We start from the raw sequence: 20758 nt of genomic DNA, 5'->3' as shown, positions 1-20758 counted from the left end.
GGAGGAAACCAGAGCACCCGGAAGAAACCCAAGCAGACACGGGGAGAACGTGCAGACTCCACACTGATAGTGACCCAAGCTGGGAATCAAATCCGTGTCCCTGGTGCTGTGAGGCAGCAGTGCTAACCACTGTGCCACCGTGCCACCCCTTTGTCTTGCGTCCATGACATCTTTGTCAATCTCTCCTTAGCTCTGACCCATCCCTGACCTTCTCATCTGCCCCACCTCCTCCACCGCCTCTCCAACCAGAGACTCCATCACATTTCTACATATCTTTAGTTCAGTAGAAGACTCGTAGGGACTCAAAGTGTTAACTCTTCCTCCATAGCTGCTGCAGGTCCTGCTGAGTTTAACCAGCATTTTCTGGTTTGGTATCAGATTTCCAACAGCTGCAGTATTGTGCTTTTATTTTGGGTGGTTGTTGCGTATAGATCCACTGTCCCAGCTGCTCCACAATGTTGTTAGCAGGCACAGTCCATTTCTTTACATTGACCATCTAACTGGAACCAGGGAACTACCAGCATGAATGTCTCTGCTCATAGACTTCTCGGTGCTCAGCAGACTGGACACCTGTTGCCCTGTGTGCTTACCTTGCTGTGTGATAAAGTGGACAAACAATTTGTCTTCCTCTGCCCTCATGTGGTCTGCCATTTGAGAAATCAAAGGAATACATTATGTACGATAGACTTGCTACATAAGACCGGGTGAATCAACTATAATGAAAGTCGGCTGGAATTCATAGCAGTCTTGTGCATGTTTTAGCACATTACAAATATATTAATATATTTATACATATTTTTATAATCATTTACAAATGATATTTTGCCTTAATGACTTCAACATTATGTTTAATATAATATTTATGTTTAGTTAATGTTAATGCTTTTCTGTTTAACTAGTCACTGCCATTTCTGACACAATATGATGTCAAGCACAGGGAGCCAGACTCAGGAGATGATCATTAGTTTCAGCAGTGGCAGTGACTATTACCATCTTGTCCACTTCCAGTTGTAAAGTCCAAAGTTCCTTCCACCTCACCCAATCTTGGCTGTCTCTTTCTATCCTGTTAAAGTTGATATGGGCTTACGAAACAACTCTGCAGCGTACTTCCACCTTGGGTCCTCGCATCATGCAGAAAGCGTGCACATTGACGTTGAGAATATAATGAACCCATTTGCAATGGGCTTTTAACCTGTGAGTTGATGGATTTGGCCATGGGTGACATGACCATTGGACCATTAAATTCCAAAGTCGATCTGCCGTGCTGTCAGAGAGGGGCAAGAATCCTGTTGTACAGAAAAATTGGGAGGTGCAGTGCAGTGGAAAATACAGTAAGAATGAACAGCTAAATATTCCTCAAGCTTCTGGCTGGAACATACCAATATGGGAGGCAATGGTGCAGTGGTATTATCACTAAAACTATTAATACAAAAACTCAGCTAATGTTCTGGGGACCCGGGTTCGAATCCCACCATGGCAGATGGTCGTATTTCAATTCAATAAAAAAAAATCTGGAATTAAGAATCTACTGAGGACCATGAAACCATTGTTGATTGTCGGAAAAACCCACCTGGTTCACTAATGTCCTTTACAAAAGGAAATCTGCCGCCCTTACCTGGTTTGGCCTACATATGACTCCAGAGCCACAGCAATGTGGTTGACTCTCAAATGCTCTCAAGGGCAACGAGGAATGGGCAACAAATGCTGGCCAGCCAGTGATGCCCATGTCCACAAATGAATACAAAAAAAAATTTAACTTCATCTGTCCAAGGTAACTGTGGGCTGCATTTTACGTGCCCCAGCTGCGCATGTTTTTGGGCGGGTGCTCACCACCTTCCTACCCACCCCCAAGATCACCACCATTATACAGGAGAGGGTTGGTGCTTGTTGGAATTGGCAACCCGCATGCCATATTTAAATAGGTAATCAATGGGTCAATTAGGTTTGTTACCAACCCAACCAACCTTGACAATACGCTGCCCATGCCACAAATTGTTCGGTGTGGGCAGTTGGACTGGAGTGGGCAACTGATTTTTAGAATAATTTTGACAAAGAGTGGGAAGGAAATGGCGGTTCTATCTTCAGGATGGGCTGCCCTTTGTTGATTTGGGGGCAGCCCTAGGAAGATGGAACACTCCATTTCTTTCTACCCGCCTGTAGCCTTAAACCCAACACCCAAGCTCCACCCATCTGTCCCCTCCCTGACCTGCAGAAACCCTCTCTGCCCAAGCCCACAGATTTACCTGGCCCTGACAATTCATTGGACCTTCTTCCTCCTCTTCTTGCAGTCCCAGCAGCGGCCACTAACACGCTTTGGCCATACGAACATTGCTGGAGCTGTTCACTAGTCGGATTGGCCAACAGCTCCAGAGGGCAGACCTGCCTCCCTAGTGAGGGGTGGAAGTCCCAACTGGCCTTTGTTAAACCCACCTGCTGTGTTATGGGGTTGCACTGCTGCCTCACAGCACCAAGGACACGGGTTTGATTCCCAGTTTGGGTCATTGTCTGTGCAGTGTCTGCATGTTCTCCCCGTGTCTGTATGGGCTTCCTCTGGGTGCTCCAGTTTCCTCCCACAGTCTGAAAGACGTGCTGGTTAGGTGCAATGGCCGTGCTAAATTCCCCCTCAGGCGCTGGAGTGCGGCAACTAGGGGATTTTCCCAGTAAATTTATTGCAATGTTGATATAAGCCTACTTATGACTGAACTAATAAATAAACTTCAAATCTAAGATGCTGGCCAATTCCAATCATTGCAGGTAGCGATCACTTTGGTAGGTTTAGCTCAGATGGCTGGACTGCTGGTTAGTGATGCAGAGCTAATGCCAAAGCATGGGTTCAATTCCTGTACTGGCCGAGGTTATTCATGAAGTCCCCACCTTCTCAACTGTGCCCCTCACCTGAGGTGTGAAGATCTCCAGGTTAAATCACTACCTGTCAGCTCTCCCCCGTCAAAGGGGAGAGCAGCCTATGGTTATCAGGGACTATGGCTACTTAACTTTACACTTTGGTGCCAGAGAATTTGCCTCATAGATTGTCCCGTCAATCTGGACATTTTCAGCAATCTTCTTTTGGAACAGTGATGATCAGCCACTGGACAATTCAGATTGGGTGGGGTCACTGCACAGCATTAGATTGTGCCAATATGTGTGGCGGTACCCTGCGGAATATTTACTTGGATCCCTGAGTTACTGATTTCCCACAGGGGGCAGAGGTGAACTCAAATATGGATGGAAGGTAAAACCAGGAGGATAATTTTTCAAAAACCAGTGTTCCCCCACCTCCAAGATAGCACCTAGCTTAATGTGGGCAACGACAGCAGTCTACTCCTGAGAATTCAAATTTGGTGATTGCATTTGTAAAAAAGAATGATTCAATAACTCAGATTCATGAACTTTAAATAAATAAGAGCAAGGCATCGCAAGAAACTACAAAGGGTCGTGAACGAAGCCCAATCCATCTCACAAACCAATCTCCCATCTATTGACTCTGTCTACACCTCCCGCTGTCTCAGAAAAACAGCCAGCATAATTAAGGACCTTACGCACCCCGGACATTCTCTCTTCCACCTTCTTCCATCGGGAAAAAGTTACAAAAGTCTGAGATCACGTACCAACCGACTCAAGAATAGCTTTTACCCTGCTGCCATCAAACTTTTGAATGGACCTACCTTATATTAAGTTGATCTTTCTTACATCCTCGCTATGACTGTATCACTTATATTCTGCACCCTCTCCTTTCCTTCTCCCCTACATACTCTATGAATGATATGTTTTGTTTGTGCAGCGCGCAACAAACAATACTGTCCACTGTATCCCAATATATGTGACAATAATAAATCAATCAATCAATCATGTGGCCCTATCATGGGTGGCACAGTGGTACAGTGGTTAGCACTGCTGTCTCACAGCGCCAGTAGCTTGCGTCACCAACTGTGAGGAGTCTGCACGTTCTCCCCATGTCTGCGTGGGTTTCCTCCGGGTGCTCTGGTTTCCTCCTACAGTTCGAAAGACATGCTGGTTAGATGCATTGGCTATGTTAAATTCTCCCTCAGTGTACCCAAACAGGCGCCGGAGTGTGGCGACTAGGGGATTTTCACAGTAACTCCATTGCAGTGTTAACATAAGCCTTACTTGTGACACTAATAAATAAACTTTAAACTAAGGGATTAACGCACAAGCAGGAGAGGTTCAGAAACTCAACCGAGTCATCTGAGCCCCAGTGAATGAGCAGCCCAGACACAAAACATGCACCTACCCTTTTAGCATAGAAAAGCGATGTGGGTCTCCGAGTCAACAAAGAGAAGAAAATCACTTGAAATTTTGAGTTGAAAATCAATTAGAAGCAATAAAGCAGTTATCCTGAATTAACTTCGACACAGTGTCAGCCAGACTATAGAACGAAGAATGTCACTGCCAGAACAGTCAAGGCAAACAAGCTTTCATCATTCTCTTCATTCGGAACATTTAGCTATAGCCTCTTTCTTTCCTGTTTCCAAAGCATTAAAATAATGGCAGGTGCGGGTAAAACCAAATTATTTGTGCCAATCCACTGCTGCAGATTGACATGTCGGACCAAAGGAACCTGAAGGTGGAATTTGACCTTGTGCGGAAATGAGAGTGAGTCAGTCGGGGATCGTTACTGTGCCTCTCCCGATTAGAAGTCAATGGAAATGGGGAGCAATGTAAAATGGGCTGTCGGCTTTCTGTCACCTGCTTGAGGTAGTCGAACATGGTCCAGATCTCCACCACTGCGCACACATTCTCTGCCAGAATAGTAATATCAGCATATTAAATAGTGATATGACTAAGGGCGGCCTGGTGGCACAGTGGTTAGCATCGCTGTCTCACAGCGCCAGGGACCTGGATTCAATTTCGGCCTCGGGTCACTGACTATGTGGAGTTTGCACGTTATCCTCGTGTCCGCGTGGGTTTCCTCCGGGTGCTCGGGTTTCCTCACACACTCCAAAGATGTGCGGGTTAGGTTCATTGGCCATGATAAGTTGCCCCTTAGTGTCAGGTGGATTAGGAGGGTAAGTATGTGGGGTTACGGGGATAGGACCTGGACGGAATTGTTGTCGGTGCAGGCTCGATGGGCCGAATGGCCTCCTTCTGCACTGTAGAGATTCTATGATTCTATATTCATTCTGTCTTTACAGCTAACTGTGCCTCTTTGAACATTTTAAAAATGTTAGTTATTAATTTGGTCATTGCGAAGCACTAACCTGAGTGAATTCTCGGCTCTTTTTTTTGCAAATCCGCTTTTCCATAACTAATTTGTCAATGTCTATCAAAATGTTCTGGTCAGATAAGATTATACTGCATACATAAAACATAAAACAGGTGGAGTCCATCTCTGTTCTTTCCCTAGGGGGTCATTCGTGACACTGAGCATTGCAACTAATTTCTGCATCAATCCATGTATCAGCTGTAACAAAATCAGGAAATGCAGACCCAAGTCATAGTAATTTGTGAATACAACTGTAAGCATTCAGTCGTCAGGACGTGATTCTGTGATTCTCATCTGTGCATATTCCACTTGTACGGAAGACCAGCGGCCATGAGCTGGTGGAAAATTCAAGCGCATACGAATCTACAAAATATTCAGGGGATGCATAATAAGGAAGGAATTTGAAAAATAAACGAGGGTAGAGAAGGGGAGGTCAGCCAGGAAGGCATTTGTGAACACAAGTCTGACAGTCACCAAGGTGTGGATGAGAGTTTTAGTTTGGACTAAGGAGTTGGGACATCTTGTTGAAGTTGCACAAGACATTGGTAAGGCCACACTTGGAATACTGTGTATAGTTCTGGTCACCCTATTATAGAAAAGATATTATTAAACTAGAAAGAGTGCAGAAAATATTTACTAGGATGCTACCGGGACTTGATGATTTGAGTTATAAGGAGAGGCAGGGACTTTTTTCCCTGGAGTGTAGAAGGCTGAGGGGTGATCTTATAGAGTTCTATAAAATAATGAGGGGCATAGATCAGCTAGAGAATCAATATCTTTTCCGAAAGGTAGGGGAGTCTAAAACTAGACAGCATAGGTTTAAGGTGAGAGGGGAGAGATACAAAAGGATCCAAAGGGGCAATTTTTTTTCACACAGAGGGTGGTGAGTGTCTGGAACAAGCTGCCAGAGGCAGTTGTCGAGGCGGGTACAATTTTGTTTTTTAAAAAGCGTCCAGACAGCTACATGGGTAAGATACCTATCGAGGGATATAGCCAAACACAGGCAACTGGGACTAGCTTAGGGGTTAAAAAAGGGGCGGCATGGACAAGTTGGGCCGAAGGGTCTGTTTCCATGCTGTAAACTTCTATGACTCTCTGACTCTGTGACTCTAAGTAGTCTCACAACACCAGGTTAAAGTCCAACAGGTTTATTTGGGGTAGCACGAGCTTTCGGAGCGCTGCCCCTTCATAAATGGTGACCCCCACACCGACCACAGGAACGCCACCAACCCCTCACCAAAATCAACCCCTCATCAGGTGTACTGTGTCTACTCCAGTCCAACGCCGGCAACTTCATGTCATGTCTATGACTCTAATAAGACAGTTTTATAGGTGGCTAATATTATGGAGGTGGAAAGAGGTATTGTTTGCAATGGAGAGGAGGGTTGGACACATGACCATTGTGATCTGTCTGGTTCAATGTGAATTGTGATGTTCAACTGCCTGATTGTTCTGTGTTTGATCATGTGAGTCTGTTTACCATTGATGTTCACTGTGCTTGATTGGTTGGGCCTGGGTGTGGACTCAGAGAAAAGTAACCAAAATAATTTAGAAAGATCTGCAAGCTAGAGCTGAACTACGGAGCAGACATTTTTAAAGCATTGTGAAAAAAAACTATTGCTCACAAAGAACTGGTGTTATCTCTGCAATTCACTGAGATCGATAACATACCCAATGTGAATGAAAACTGTTTTTTTTTATTCTTGTGCAAAATAGTATCAAGTCAGCCATCCATAACTGAGGGTCTAATGTATAGCTAATGTGGCATGTTTAAACATGTGGACCATGATTCTCCAAATTGGGACCAATTTGCCATGCCGTTCCCGTCAGCGTTAGCAGCGTTTATCAGGCGGGATTCTCCCACACGATGGATAGTAATTTATTCAGAGTGGACACCAACCAGCCCCACTGTTCCGATACCGGGCTGCTATTTTTAAAGAGCGATCCAGTCTCTGCCCTCGGAGACAGACACCACCTTCTCCCCCACCACAAAATCATAAATGGTGACCGCCGCCCCCCCCGCCCGCACACTGACCACGGGAACACCACCAACCCCTCACCAAAACCAACCCCTCACCAAAACCAACCCCTCACCAAAACCAACCCCTCACCAAAACCAACCCCTCACCAAAACCAACCCCTCACCAAAACCAACCCCTCACCAAAACCAACCCCTCACCAAAACCAATCCCTCACCAAAACCAATCCCTCACCAAAACCGACCCCTCACCAAAACCAACCCCTCACCAAAACCAACCCCTCACCAAAACCAACCCCTCACCAAAACCAACCCCTCACCAAAACCAACCCCTCACCAAAACCAACCCCTCACCAAAACCAATCCCTCACCAAAACCAATCCCTCACCAAAACCGACCCCTCACCAAAACCAACCCCTCACCAAAACCAACCCCTCACCAAAACCAACCCCTCATCAAAGAGGGGCATACCCCCCCCCCACCCCACCCACAAATAATGGGTAACCTCCCCGCCCCCCCACCCCCCACTCCCATACCATGCTGGCATGAGAGTGACCCAACCCAATGGGCTACAAGCCCACTAATTATATTATATTTAATGTCATTATATTTAAACACCTGGTTTTGAATATGCATCAGCTTCCCACCCGCTATGGGCAGGAACACGATTGGGGCCGGCAGCGAGCGCCTGGGAGGGTCAAGTGGGTTTCCGCCCACTCCCGATTCTCCGGCCCAACATGATTTGCGATCGGAGGTCGCAGGCCCAGAGAATCTCCCACCACCCAACACCACTCACTACCCCCTCCCCCCCACACCCCACTCTGCCTCCGCCCCATGATGTCGTTATTTTACTTCACAAACCCGTTTGAATTGTCTGTCAGCATTCTTCCAATAACATTCTATCATGAACAGTATACCAACAGTATACCAACAGGGTGGGGAGATAGTGGCGTAGTGGTGTTGTCACTGGGCTAGTAATCCAGAGACCCAGGGTATTGTTCTGGGGACCCGGGTTCAAATCACACCAGGGCAGAAGGTGAAATTTGAGTTCAATAAAAAACCTGGAATTAAAAGTCTAATGATTGTTGTAAAAACCCATCTGGTTCACTAATGTTCATAGAATCCCTACAGTGCAGAAAGAGGCCATTCAGCCCATCGAGTCTACACCGACCACAATTCCACCCAGGCCCTATCCCTGTAACCCCATGTATTTACCCTAGCTAGTCCCCCTGTCACTGAGGAGCAATTTAGCATGGCCAATCAACCTAACTCGCACATCTTTGGACTGTGGGAGGAAACCGGAGCACCCGGAGGAAACCCACACAGACATGGGGAAGATGTGCAAACTCCACACAGACAGTGACCCAAGACGGGAATTGAACCCTGGGTCCCTGCTAACCACTGTGCCACCGGGCCATTCTGTAGAGAAGCAAATCTGCCATCCTTACCTGGTCTGGCCCACATGTGACTCCAGACCCACAGCTATGTGGTTGAATCTTAAGTGCCCTCTGAAATGGCTTACTGAGTTTAAAGGTTATTTATTGATGTCACAAGTAGGCTTACATTAACACTGCAATGAAGTTACTGTGAAAATTCCCTAATTCGCCACACTCTAGCGCCTGTTCGGGTACACTGAGGAAGAATTTAGCATGGCCAATCCACCTAACCAGCACGTCTTTCGGACTGTGAGAGGAAACCAGAGCACCCAGAGGAAACCCATGCAGACACGGGGATAATGTGCAGACTCCGCACAGACAGTGACCCAAGCCAGGAATCGAATTCTGGTCCCTGGCGCTGTGAAGCAGCCGTGCTAACCACTGTGCCACCAGTTCGAGGGCAATTATGGATGGGCAACAAATGCTAGCCTTTCCAGCTGCGCCTGCAACCCATGAATGAATTTTTTAAAAAGATCATGGGAACAGGTGGAGACTGTTCCAACCAATTCCACCATTCGGTGCGATCATGGCCAATCTGCAACTCACATCAACTTATTTGAATTTGTTCTATATCTCTTATCTAACAAAGGCCTACCAATTGCACCACCCCCGCTCCTCGCCAAACCCTGGCGCAACCCCTCGTACCTACAGCCTACTGGGACAGAGGATCCAGATTTGTTCTCTCGAGTTGTGTACAGAAATGCTTCCTGATTTCCCGCCTGGACAGCCACGCTCTAATTTTAAGTTTGTGCCTCTTTGGCCAGGATTCTCACACCAGAGGAAATAGTTTCTCTGCATTGATCCGATCAAATCCTTCTGACTAATAATTTCCAATGAATTGTTAAGCATTCCTGAGCCACAAGATAAGGTCCAGAGGGAAATTTAATACGAGTGTTCAAACTCACGAGAGGTTTTGACAGAGTCAGTAAGGGGAAATTAGTGACAGGCAGTTCGGTAACCTGAGGGTACAGATTGAAGGTGATTGGCAGATGGGCCAGCAGTAGAGCTTGTTAATGCAGCAAATTGTTATGCTGTGAACTGCGCTGATTTATAAGGTGGCTGCAGCAAAATAACTTTCAAAGGGGAATTTCATAAATACTTAAAGTACTCCAACCAGTATTTTCTGCCCTTTGTTATTTTGTGGTACCATCCATTCTCATTCTACTTTCTGATTCCCTGGGTTAAGATGCTTTAGAATCATAGAATCCTACAGTGCAGAAGGAGGCCATTTGGCCCATCGAGTCGGCACCGACCACAATCCCACCCAGGCCCTATCCCCATGTATTTACCCTACTAGTCCCCTTGACACCAAGGGGCAATTTAGCATGGCCAATCCACCTAACCAGCGCATCTTTGGACTGTGGGAGGAAACCGGAGCACCCGGAGGAAACCCACTCAGACATGGGGAGAATGTGCAGACTCCACACAGACAGTGACCCGAGCCGGGAATCGAACCCGGGTCCCTGGTGCTGTGAGACAGCAATGCTAACCTAACCACTGTGTCACCATGCCGCCCAATAAAAAACTTAATCAATGCGAGCTTATGATCCACACTTACTGGGAATTCCTCGTTCGTGGAAAATAATTGCAATTCCCAATCCTCACTACGAATGGGGTTCAACGGGTTACCCACACCTGGTGGCGAAGGGTAGACACACGCTGATCCATTCAGTGTAGCGTGCGTGCAGCCCTGGACATCTAAGGGCATCAGAGATCTGTTAGTGCCCAATCTCATGTTGCTGTACGCCACTTGCCCCTCTAAGAAGTTTCTCCCTTATGTCTTTATCTCATTCATATTTACCAGGGCTACGCACCCCCTTTTCTGTTTGCTCATCTCTTCGATCTAAAGGTGTGCAGGTTAGGTGGATTGGCCATGCTAAATTGCCCCTTAGTGTCCCAAGATGTATTGGTGAGGGGGATTAATGGGGTAAATATGTGGGGTTATGAGGATAAGGTGGGGGAGAGGGCCTGGGTAAGATATCCTGTCAGGAAGTCGGTGCACACTCAATGGGCCAAATGGCCTCTTCGGAACTGTAGGGATTCTGTGATTCTAAAACTCAAGTATGCTGGAAGATTTAATTCCCAACTTTTGTCACGATTTATTAGTGTCACAAGTAGGCTTACATTAACACTGCAATGAAGTTACTGTGAAAATCCCTTAGTTGCCACACTCCACCAACTGTTCTGGTACGCTGAGGGAGAATTTAGCATGGCCAATGCACCTAACCCGCACATCTTTCGGACTGTGGGAGGAAATCCACGCAGACACAGGGCGAACATGCAGACTCTGCACACAGACAGTGACCCCAAGCTGGGAATCGAACCCAGGTTCCCTGGAGCTGTGAGGCAGCAGTGCTAACCACTGTGCCACCGTGCAACTATACCTCAATAATGGCACTAAATAAAACACATTTATCTCTATTCGTGCCATTAATTCATCTATCCCGTTACGAAGGATTTATGCATTGAGATGCGATGCCCTTAATTTTACATGTCTCCTGTTTTTCCCTGCTGCAGCCCTTGTTGCTAACGCCCGTTGCCAATATTAAACTCTCCTGTCTGTTCCTGATACATTCTGCTTAATTTTATTCAGATTGCTATTTTGCTCTGCATCCTTGACTTTCTTCTTCAATCTATCTGAAGCCTGCGTGGTCACTTTTTGACACAACAAACAGTTTTTTAAAAAGAATGAATAAAATAATTATTAATTTCTCCGTTATGTGCTGTGTGTTGTTACAACTCATAAACATTTCATCATCACAAGCATCCATTTTCTTTCTTTCCATTTCCAGTGTCCAGTAGCATTGCTGATCAAAAATAAACAATTGTTAGTCGATGGCAAGTAATTTTTTCAGTTTAACAACACTGTATTTACAGTCATCACGTCCCTTTTCCTTTCATTGACAGTTCCAATATAAATCCTCGCTACCAAAATAATACCTGTTGTAGGTCAGCACTGATGAAGTGTGGTGGTGCAGTGGTAACACCGCTTGACTGCTAACCCAGAGGCCCGGGCTAATGGTCTGGAGATTTGAGTTTAAATCCCACCATGGGTTTTAAATTCAATTAATAGGTTCAATTAATTAAAGACAAATCTACAATTGCAAGGATGTTTCCATAATGGTAACCATAAAATTATCATAAGAATCCCCACAGTGCAAAAGGAAGCCATTTGGCCCATCGAGCCTACACTGACAACAATCCCACCCAGGCCCTATCCCCATAACCCCACGTATTTATCTTACTAATCCCCCGACACTAAGAGGCAGTTAAGCATGGCCAATCTACCTAACCCGCACATCTTTGGACTGTGAGAGGAGCACCCGGAGAAAACCCACGCAGACACGGGGAGAATGTGCAAACTCCACACAGGCAGTTACCCGTGGCTGGAGGTCACTGGCACTGTGAGGCAGCAGTGCTAACCACTCTGCCTCCATGCCACCCACAGCTTGTCATAGAACCTATCTGGTTCACTCATGTCCTTTGATGGGAAGGAAATCTGCAATCCTGGGGAGGCGATGGCCTAGTGGTATTATCTCTAGACCATTAATCCAGATACTCAACTAATGTTCAGGGGACCTAGGTTCGAATCCTGCCATGACAGATGGTGGAATTTGAATTCAATGAAAAAAAAAGGCATCTGGAATTAAGAATCTACTGAAACCATTGTCGATTGACTGAGAGGTGACTTGATTGAGATGTTCAAGATTATGAGGGGCATGGACAGGATGGATAAGGAACAGCTGTTTCCCCTTAGTTGAAGGGTCAGTAATGAAGAGTCACAAGTTAAAAGTGAGGGGTGGGAGGTTTAGGGGGGATTTGAGGAAAAACGTTTTTACCCAGAGGGTGGTGACGGCCTGGAATGCGCTGCCTGCGAGCGTTTTGGAGGCGGGATGCCTCTCATCCTTTAAAAAGTACCTGGATGAGTATTTGGCACGCCATAACATTCAAGGCTATGGGTCAAGTGCTGGCAAGTGGGATTAGGTGGGCAGGTCAGGGCATTTCATGCATCGGTGGAGACTTGATGGGCCCAAGGGCCTCTTCTGCACTGCAGTATTCTGTGATTCTGTGATTGTCCTTTAGGGAAGGAAATCTGCCATGCTTACCTGGCCTGGCCCACATGTGACTCCAGAGCGACAGCAATGTGATCGACTCTCAACTGTCCTCTGAAATGGCCTAGCAAGCTATTCAGTTCAAGGGGCAACTGGGGATGGGCAATAAATGGTGGCCCAGCCAGCGACATCCATGTCCCACAAATGAATAAAACTCCTTACCTGGTCTGGCCTACATGTGACTCCAGATTGATGGCAATGTGGTTGACTCTTAAATGCTCTCAAAGGTCAATTTGGGATGGGCAATAAATACTGTCTTTACCAGCAATGTTAACCTGCTATGAATGTCATGATCAATGAATGGCTTAACTAGACACTCACTGCTATGCCCAGCGTTGACTGTCAGATTTTGTTTTGATTTAGTGTTGTCTCTGTTTATGTATTACAGGGACAACGGCTGTGGAGGTGAGCTGATGGACGACAATGAGAAAGACAGGGCAAAGAGGTGAGAGGCTTGAGAATTCGACCAGCCAATGCCCACTTGGCTAATTTTGTAGAAGCTGCAGCATCGACATAGACCATTAAGCATCACCTGTAGTATTTAAGTTGTGATCTGAACACCCCAAATGGGTCATTGGACAAAGGAAGTGTGCAACTGAGGCATGAGGTCACAGGTTTGATCTTGCTGTGCTGAGTTTGTTCATTTTTAATTTGGAGAGGAAATTTCCAAGGTGTCAAAGGTCTATCAGATCAGCAAACGTTCAGATCTTCATAGTATCCCTACAATGCAGAAGAAGGCCATTCAGCCCATTGAGCCTGCACCGACCACAGTCCTATTCCCGTAACTCCACATATTTACCCTGCTAACCCCCTGACACTAAGGTCGATTTAGCATGGCCAATCAACCTAACCTGCACATCTTTGGACTGTGGGAGGAAACCGGAGGAAACCCACGCAGACAACGGGGAATGTACAAACTCCACACAGACAGTGACCCGAGGCTGGAATTGAACCTGGTTCCTTGGCACTGTGAGACAGCAGTGCTAACCACTATGCCGCTTTGATGGCTTGTGAGGCGTAAACTGTTTTTGACAAAGAGGCAGTTGTTTTAATGGGGACCAATACTTGCACTAAATCCAGATTAGTGCAGGGAATGTGTCTCATTATGGTTTGATGTGACAGCTGTCAGTCCAGAGAGGTTAAACCACATTTCAAAAACTTGGCCGAAACCTTTCTCATGAGGCCTGCTCCACTGGCAAGGAAAAATGATGATGAAACCTTGACCTTTCAGGGTCTCTTCATATGTCGAATGTCCACTGGCCGATATAAACCAAGCAGGCAAGCCACAATGGCACTCAGATCGAGCATCACAAAATTTCAGTCAAGCCTCAATTATATCAAGCGGCCTTAAATCCCTAGTTTAACAAAAGTCTCAGGTGCATTTTCAAACTATTCGGAAAAGTCTGGGATAAACCGATGAATTTGAGCTTGGTCATCTGGATGAATGGGAAATGGCTCCTCACTTTTCTCTGTCAGGCCCACTTTGCTCTCAGCACAGGCCCATCCTGCTCCTTCCCTGCATGCCCCAGGGCTCTCTCCTCAAATGGAGTTCGGATCTTCAGCTCAGGCACCCCACTGCCCATCTTCACTCACTCACTCACTGCGGTTGTGAGCAAGTTGCAGCAACGTCAATGAGGATGATGCTAGCTAGCTACCTGGCGGATCAGATAAGAACAAAGAAAATTACAGCACAGGAACAGGCCCTTCAGCCCTCCAAGCCTGCACCGACCATGCTGCCTGTCTGAACTAAAACCCCGTTCCCTTCCGGGGACCATATCTCTCTATTCCCATCCTATTCATGTCTTTGTCAAGATGCCCCTTAAAAGTCATTATCGTATCTGCTTCCGCAACCTTCCCCGGCAGTCGCTGTCGATGAAACCTGGCATGTAGGTGGTACAGTGGCAGAGTGGTTAGCACTGCTGCCTCATAGCGCCAGGGACCAAGGTTCGATTCCCAGCTTGGGTCACTGTCTGTGCGGCGTTTGCACGTTCTCCCCGTGTCTGCGTGGGTTTCTTCCAGGTGCTCCAGTTTCCTCCCACAGTCCAAAGATGTGCGGGTCAGGTTGATTGGCTATGCTAAATTGCCCGTTAGTGTCAGGGGGACTAGTAGGGTAAATATGTGGGGTTACAGCGATAGGGCCTGAGTGAGATTGTGGTAAGTGCAGGCTTGATGGGCCAAATGGCCTCCTCCTGCATTGTAGGGGTTCTATGTGTGGGTATGGCATGTGAGCAAGAAGGGGGTTGTGAAGAGAGGAGCCCCAGGTGTGTGTGAGGAAACTTGTGGGAGGTCGGGTGCTGGGGCCAAGCTAGGTGGCAGCATATGGGGTAGGATTTATTTTCCAAGGAGTGATGGCAAGGTGGTGTGCAGTGAGGAGACCAGGAGCCTTGCCTTTTGGTCTTTCCGACCTTTCCCTCCTTCTATTGGCTCAAATCCTATTACACGTCTCCTTTCTTTATCGGTGAAAGATCATTGGTCTGTTTCACCCCCCTCACACCGATGCTGCCTGAGTATTTCCCACCATTCTCTGTCATGATTTTATAATTAATACCCAGTCTTGGTGCAATCCTTTTCCTCTTTGCCAGATTTTCTATAATTAAAAATTTGATGCATTGTAACGAGTGACTTTTCCACATATCCAGCACACCAATCGCACATATCGGCCAGAATTTTCCAGTCATTCCCGCCCCGCTGCAAGCGAGGATGGGGGAATTTGGCGCTCAGCCAAGTCTTCGCTCACTGCAGCAGGACCAGGCGTGATTGCCTGGAAAATTCCACCCATCGTGTTTGCTTGTGTATGAATCGGAACTTATACATTTTACTTAGTAGCCTGAAATATTTCCTTCTCATTAAAGGGCTTCACGTAACAAATCTGAGAAGAAGCGAAGGGACCAGTTCAATGTACTCATCAAAGAGCTTAGCACCATGCTGCAGGGTTCCACACACAAGATGGACAAGTCCACTGTGCTGCAGAGGACGATTGATTTCTTACAAAAACAAAAAGGTGAGAACATAGATGAACCAACGAGAGTTTGTAGCCAAAACCGTCCTTGGTCCTGTTTGACATTAGTGGCAAAGTGGCACAGTGGTTAGCACTGCTGCCTCACAGCGCCAGGGACCCAGGTTCGGTTCCCGGCTTGGGCCATTGTCTGTGCGGTGTCTGCACCTTCCCCCCCTCCGTGTCTGCGTGGGTTTCCTCCGGGTGTCTCCGGTTTCCTCCCACAGTCCGAAAGATGTGCTGGTTAGATGCATTGGCCATGCTAAATTCTCCCTCAGTGTAACCCGAACAGGCGCCAGAGTGTGGCAGCTAGAGGATTTCACAGTAACTTCATCGCAGTGTTAACGTAAGCCTACTTGTGACGCTAATAAATAAATTTTAAAACTTAAAACAGTCCTTGGTTCTTGGTGACATTAGTGGCGTGGCGGCAATAGTGAATGGCACTGCTGCCTCACAGTGCCAGGGGCCTGGGTGGGATGCTCTTACAGAGGGTGGGTGCAGGCTCGATGGGCTGAGTGGCCTCCTTCTGCACTGTAGGGGTTCTATTGATTCTATGGTTCTAGTAACTGGATTTTCAGCCATTTTAAGCCAATGATCAGACCCCAAGGACATCGCTACAGACTCTTTGTGAGTTTGCTTGGTTCCATGCTTCTTGAATTCTTCAGCGATTTCACAATAGATCCAAGAACACAAAAGGTGTTTTGGTGGCTTAGATTTATGGGGTCAAGATTCTATCGCCCTACTGTAAACCAGTTATTTGAAATTGTGGTAAATTCAAAACATTCAATAATAAACCTCAATAAAGCTCTTCCCTTTCACATGATTGGCAGCATCTTCTGAGCCCTGTCTTGCACCAACAGGACAACCTGCTTTACTCCATCACATAACTTAGGAAGTAAATCTTGCTATCCACAAACCAAATTGATGAATATATCCCAGACTGAGATGAGTGAATTTTGGGGCATTGACTGGGAGACTGATCGGGCAGAGAAAGGAGAAGTTCAGGGAAAAGATCTCACTGAATGGCAGAGCAAGCCCGAGGAACTGCATTCTACTCCGACTCAAATTTAGTATATTGTCACCAAAAACAGTGGCAATTCTGAATCAGGCTGTTCCACCCAACTTGTCTGTGTTCATGTTTATCCCCTACACAAGTAGTATTCCTTATCCTGTGTGTCTGTCCCACTCTCCAAATCCCCTTATTTTCATTATTATTCAAATCCTAGAATCATAGAATCCTTACAGAGCAGAAGGAGGCCATTTAGCCCATCGAGTCTGCCACGACTCACTGACAAGGCATCTTACCCAGGCCCATTCCCATAACCCAGCTAATCCCCTAATCTACATATCTTTGATTTGATTTGATTTATTGCTGTCACATGTATTGGGATGCAGTGAAAAGTATTGTTTCTTGTACGCTATACAGACAAAGCATACCGTCCATAGAGTACATAGGGGAGAAGGAAAGGAGAGGGTGCAGAGTATAGTGTTGCAGCTACAGATAGGGTGTAGAGAAAGATCAGCTTAATATGATAGAACCATTCAAAAGTCTGATGGCAGCAGGGAAGAAGCTGTTCTTGAGTCGGTTGGTACATGACCTCAGACTTTTGTATCTTTTTCCCAATGGAAGAAAGTGGCAGAGATACTCTCCAGGTTCCATGGGGTCCTTGGTTATGCTGGCTGCTTTTCCAAGGCGGTGGGAAGTGTAGACGGAGTTAATGGATGGGAGGCTGGTCTGTGTGATGGACTGAACTACGTTCATAACCCTTTGTAGTTTCTTGGTGACTGCAGGAGTCATACCAAGCTGTGATACATCTGGAAAGGATGCTTTCTATGGTGCACCTGTAAAAATTGGTGAGAGCTGTAGCGGACATGCCGAATTTCACTTTGGACAATTTAACACAGCAAATCCAACTAAAACTACACATCTTTGGACTGTGTGAGGAAACCAGAGCACCCGGAGGAAACCCACCCATGGGGAGAACGTGCAAACTGCACACAGAAAGTCACCCAAGGCTGGAATCGGACCCGGGTCCCTGGTGCTGTGAGGCAGCAGTGCTAACCACTGTGCCACCTATATGATTTATTCTTAAACTTTGAGTTTATCCTATTCAGTGGCATTGGTCATCAACCAGATCCTCTAACTAGACTCCTTCACAGCGAGCTGATAAACTCAGGGTTGGCCTAGTTTGATAATTGTGCTGGTTATATTGTTAACTTTACAAATTGTCATTGAAACCGGTTCTCAGATGTGTTTTCTTCAATAGATTTCAAACGTACTTTCCTTTCCAGAACTCTCAGCGCAGACAGAAGCTTGTGAAATCAGGCAGGATTGGAAGCCTTCTTTTCTTAGTAATGAAGAGTTCACACAGTTGATGTTGGAGGTAAGTACAAACTTGTCAGTACATACCATAAAACAGTTTCCACGGTGGAGGTCAGATACATTACAGAGATGAAGACTGGAAAAGCAGTGCTTTCCAATCGAGAAAGTTTTTTATTCATTCACAGGATATGGGCATCGCTGACAAGATCAGCATTTATTACCCATCCTTAATTACCCTGGAGAAGGTGGTGGTGAGTTGCCTTCCTGAGGCTATTTCAGAGCACAGTTAAGAAGCAACCACACCACTGGGTAAGGACAGCAAATTTCTTCCCTCAAGAGATGGCTCTTAACAATGATCCAGTAGACTCATGGTCACCTTAACTTACACTCGGAGATTTTATTTAGATAATTGAATTCAACATTGCTGCATTGGGACTTGAACTCACATTGCTGGATTATTAGCTCAGAGGCTCTGGATTACTAGTCTGGTAATGTAAACACTGTACTGCTATGGGGACGACAAGTGGAACATAACCTTAACCTGAGGCCTGTCCCAGAGCAGGGAGCGAAGTGGCAGAATTTATGATTCACCAGCAGGTTCCCTGCTTATCTGACTGAATCCTCCTTAATGAAAAGCAGCAGTCAGCCACCTTTAACAGCAGTGTGAGAGTGCCTTCGTCACATGGACTGCACTGGTTCAAGAAGAAGCCCAGGAATCACAAGGGCAAACAGGGATGAACAATAAAGGCTAGCCTTGGCAACTATGGACACATCCTGAGAATGGTTTGTTATAAATTAAACTGTTTGCAGGCGAGTACATCAAAGAATTATACCTTCCTTTGTTTTTTAGATGATACAGCATTCATCACTAAGCAGTAAGTTATTGACTCATAGAACCATAGAATCCCTGCTGTGCAGAAGGAGGCCTTTCGGCCCATCGAGCCTGCACCAACAACAATCCCACCCAGCCCCTTTCCCTGTAACCCCACATATGTTTCCGGCTCGTCCTCCTGACACGAAGGGGCAATTTTAGCATGGCCAATCTAACTAACCCGCACACCTTTGGAGTGTGGGAGGAAGCTGAAGTACCTGGAGGAAACCCGCGTAGGCCATGGGGAGAATGTGCAGACTCTGAACAGACGGTGACCCGAGGCCAGAACTGAACCCAAGTCCCTGGCGTTGTGACACAGTAATGCTAACCCACTGTGCCACCATACTGCTGTACTGTAACTTAATAGGTGGGTGTGAGCATCTGCCTGGGTGGGACGGCAAATCTTGGAGAGGATTGATGTTCAAAGTCAGATTTTCCAGTCCGGCCTGCAACAATGTCGGAGCTGGAAAACCCTGCCCACTGCTGAATGTTTCAGTAGAGTTTATAGCATGACATTCTCATCATGTTCCAAAATACTTCTCCATCAGCGAATTGCTTTCTAAATGCAATCACGTTCATTGAAGTTGAGAAACATGTTCAGGCTCAGGCTCTGCAAGTTAAGCATGGGGAAATCAGTCCAGTCCAGAGCGATATAGATTTGTTAAATGTTGAGTATCAGAAAGTTGAACATGTTCCCCTGTGTTCTGACCTAAAACAGTTCAGAATATACAGAATATTGGGTGTAAAAGTCTTCTCACGATTAAGGTTGGAAGCATAACATAGGAACGACTCTGGAATGAGTAGAATATGATGTGGTGATGCCGGCGTTGGACTGGGGTAAACACAATGAGAAGTCTCACAACACCAGGTTAAAGTGCAACAGGTTTATTTGGTAGCACAAGCCACTAGCTTTCAGAGCGCTGCTCCTTCATCAGGTAAGTGGGAGTCATGTTCACAAACAGGGCATATAAAGACACAAACTCAATTTACAAAATAATGGTTGGAATGCGAGTCTTTACAGGTAATCAAGTCTTAAAGGTACAGACAATGTGAGTGGAGAGAGGGTTAAGCCCAGGTTGAAGAGATGTGTATTGTCTCCAGCCAGGACAGTTAGTGAGATTTTGCAAGCCCAGGCAAGTCGTGGGGGTTACAGATAGTGTGACATGAACCCAAGATCCCGGTTGAGGCCGTCCTCATGTGTGCAGAACTTGGCTATCAGTCTCTGCTCAGCGACTCTGCGTTGTCGTGTGTCGTGAAGGCCGTCCTGGGCAACGCTTACCCGAATATCAGAAGCCGAATGCCCGTGACCGCTGAAGTGCTCCCCCACAGGAAGAGAACATTCTTGCCTGGTGATTGTCGAGCGGTGTTCATTCATCCGTTGTCGTAGCATCTGCATGGTCTCCCCAATGTACCATGCCTCGGGACATCCTTTCCTGCAGCGTATCAGGTAGACAACGTTGGCCGAGTTGCAAATGTATGTACCGTGTACCTGATGGATACCCTCCGTGCTCTCATCCCACGTACTCCCCGCGTTGGAGATCTCTACTGCCTCCCGAAGATACACAAGGCAAACACACCCGGCCTCCCCATCGTATCGGGCAATGGGACCCTGTGTGAGAACTTCTCCAGCTACGTTGAGGGCATCCTGAAACCCATTGTACAAAGAATCCCCAACTTTTGTCACAACACTACTGACTTCCTACAGAAACTCAGCACACTGGAACAGTTGAACCAGGAGCACTCCTCGTCACAATAGATGTCTCGGCTCTCTACACCAGCATCCCCCACGACGATGGCATTGCTACAACTGCCTCAGTAC

The 20758-nt window shown here is 46.5% G+C and overlaps 1 protein-coding gene across 1 annotated transcript in view; it reads left to right on the top strand.

Moving 5' to 3' along the window:
• The first annotated feature begins 13163 nt into the window (after nt 1–13163).
• Nucleotides 13164–20758, top strand: part of LOC144493170 (neuronal PAS domain-containing protein 2-like) — a 108822-nt gene continuing 101227 nt past the window's right edge. Inside the window, exons 1-3 of the mRNA XM_078212066.1 lie at nt 13164–13195; nt 15603–15751; nt 18038–18129. Coding sequence (XP_078068192.1) covers nt 13164–13195; nt 15603–15751; nt 18038–18129 — 273 coding nt within the window. The remainder of the gene's footprint in view (nt 13196–15602; nt 15752–18037; nt 18130–20758) is intronic.

The sequence above is a fragment of the Mustelus asterias genome, chromosome 4 (genome assembly GCF_964213995.1).
Source record: "Mustelus asterias chromosome 4, sMusAst1.hap1.1, whole genome shotgun sequence".
Taxonomy (NCBI): domain Eukaryota; kingdom Metazoa; phylum Chordata; class Chondrichthyes; order Carcharhiniformes; family Triakidae; genus Mustelus; species Mustelus asterias.
The sequence above is the reverse complement of the archived record's forward strand: the minus strand, read 5'-3'. Positions and strand labels throughout refer to the sequence as shown.